The 1,909-nt window shown below is 53.6% G+C and overlaps 1 protein-coding gene across 1 annotated transcript; it reads left to right on the top strand.

Moving 5' to 3' along the window:
• Window positions 1-7: 7 nt before the first annotated feature.
• On the top strand, window positions 8-890 carry MUC21 (mucin 21, cell surface associated; the record flags this gene model as incomplete). Its single annotated transcript, XM_037735980.1, is given in 3 exon segments — window positions 8-304; window positions 618-678; window positions 681-890. Coding segments are annotated over 3 exon segments (474 nt in total), but the record flags the coding sequence as incomplete, so codon positions are not given.
• Between the last annotated feature and the right edge of the window lie 1,019 nt (window positions 891-1,909).

Genomic DNA, 1,909 nt, shown 5'->3' with positions numbered 1-1,909 from the left:
CACCACCTCTGGGTCCAGCACAACCTCCAGTGGGGCCAGCACAGCCACCACCTCTGGGTCCAGCACAACCTCCAGTGGGGCCAGCACAGCCACCAACTCTGGGTCCAGTGTGACCTCTGCAGGCTCTGGAACATCAGCGCCGACTGAAACACACACAACTTCTGGTAGAATTAGCACAGGCGCCACTACTGCAGTGAGTGAGGCGAAGCCTTCCGGGTCCCTGGTGCCGTGGGAAATCTTCCTCATCACCCTGGTCTCGGTTGTGGCGGCCGTGGGGCTCTTTGTTGGGCTCTTGTTCTGTGTGGTGAGTAGCTAACATGTAGGAAAATGCCTCGGGGAGGGAGCAGCAGAAGCACAAGGAAATGGGTGTGAATAGGAGGGGTCTCAAGTCAGGGGTGGGTGGGGAGGAGTTAGATCAGGAGAGTTACACAGAGAAATGGCAGGTCAGTGCAGAGGAAGCTGGTGACCTGCGGGAAAGGGGGCCACAGAAAGGACTGGAGAGAGAAGAACTGGGTAAGGAGAATGATTGGAAGGGGAGAAGATTCCAGAAGATGTCCGTGGTGAAGGCTTGGGAGACAGGGGTGCAATTCTGAAATTATGGACTCTTCTTTTTCTAGGGAAACAGCCTGTCCCTGAGAAACGTCTTTAACACAGCTGTATAATGCCCCTATGGGCTACACACTCTGGAGGGAATCATGGAGTCCCCCCCAGGACCAGGTGGAGCCCTGACTGGTTCTGGAGGAGACCAGTATCCTCAATCGCTGTGGAGATGAGCGGGAGGTACAACGGGCCCTGAGCAGCCCCCAAAGCAACATTCTTCAGGGAGGAAGAGACCCAGGACCCAAGACGTGCTTTCCTCCATTCACCCCAGGAGACCCCTTCCAGCTTTGTTTGGGATCCTGGCAATTTTGAGGCAGACATTCTTCACCTCTCTTCCTTTTAGCAGACACTGGAAAGAGGATACCATATCGCTCATTTAGCTAAGAAATAAATACATCTAACACACATGACAAAGAGAAGCTGTGTGCGCCCCGGGGTGGGTGTCTCTAGTTCTGAGATGAACTTCTCAGTTATAGAAGAAAACCTCCATGCTGGAATCCATCTGGCAGTCAGAATCTCCACAGTCAAATCCAGAGACCTCATTCTTACTTGTGTGTCTGCACTTTCTAATCCTTTTTGCTCTGGGCAAGATCCCCGAATCTCCCAGACACCCTGGTTGGCAGGAGAATTGACTTGGGAGAGATGAGGAGGGAGGCCAGGATGCTCTGGGCTCATGCATGATGCCTGTGGAACACAGTGATAGGCTGCGGTATATGAAGAGCTGACAGCAGGATGAGGAAGAGGCGGTACAACTACCTGCTGTGTGTGTGCATGTGTGTGTATGTGTGCGTGTGTGCGCGTGCGTGTGTGTGTGCGCACGCGCGTGCGTGCGTGTGTGTGTGTGTGTGTCAGCGAGGGGACAATTCATTTGAAGTCAAGGTTCCCAGGGCATTGCCATGTGCTCCAGGCCTGACTACTCATCAGGGTGGAGGTGCTGGTCTCCCTCAGAGTGCTCCCTTGGGGAGAAGAGAGACAGTGCTTCCTGGCTTCCCAAGGGAAACACTTTCTGGCCGTTAGGGTGGAATCTTCCAGGAGGCTCTTGGCAAATACCCTGAGGTTCTCATAAATCCCCTCCCAGAAGAGCTGCACATATCCCTTTCCTGTCTTCCAGGTCTTGGAAGACAGAGGGGAGCTGGGACAGAGCCCTCAGCAGAGAATTAGCGTCTGTTGGTGGGTTCACCCCAACTCACAGCAGTAGAAACTGCTTCATCTTCCACCACTTACTGGGTTTCTCCAGTGTCAGCAAACCAAAGGGTTGGATCTTACCAATGCGGCTATAGGAAAACAGCCTGCTGCATGGCAACAGTGA

This window comes from Cebus imitator, unplaced genomic scaffold (genome assembly GCF_001604975.1).
Source record: "Cebus imitator isolate Cc_AM_T3 unplaced genomic scaffold, Cebus_imitator-1.0 Scaffold3172, whole genome shotgun sequence".
Lineage (NCBI taxonomy): Eukaryota > Metazoa > Chordata > Mammalia > Primates > Cebidae > Cebus > Cebus imitator.
The sequence above is the reverse complement of the archived record's forward strand: the minus strand, read 5'-3'. Positions and strand labels throughout refer to the sequence as shown.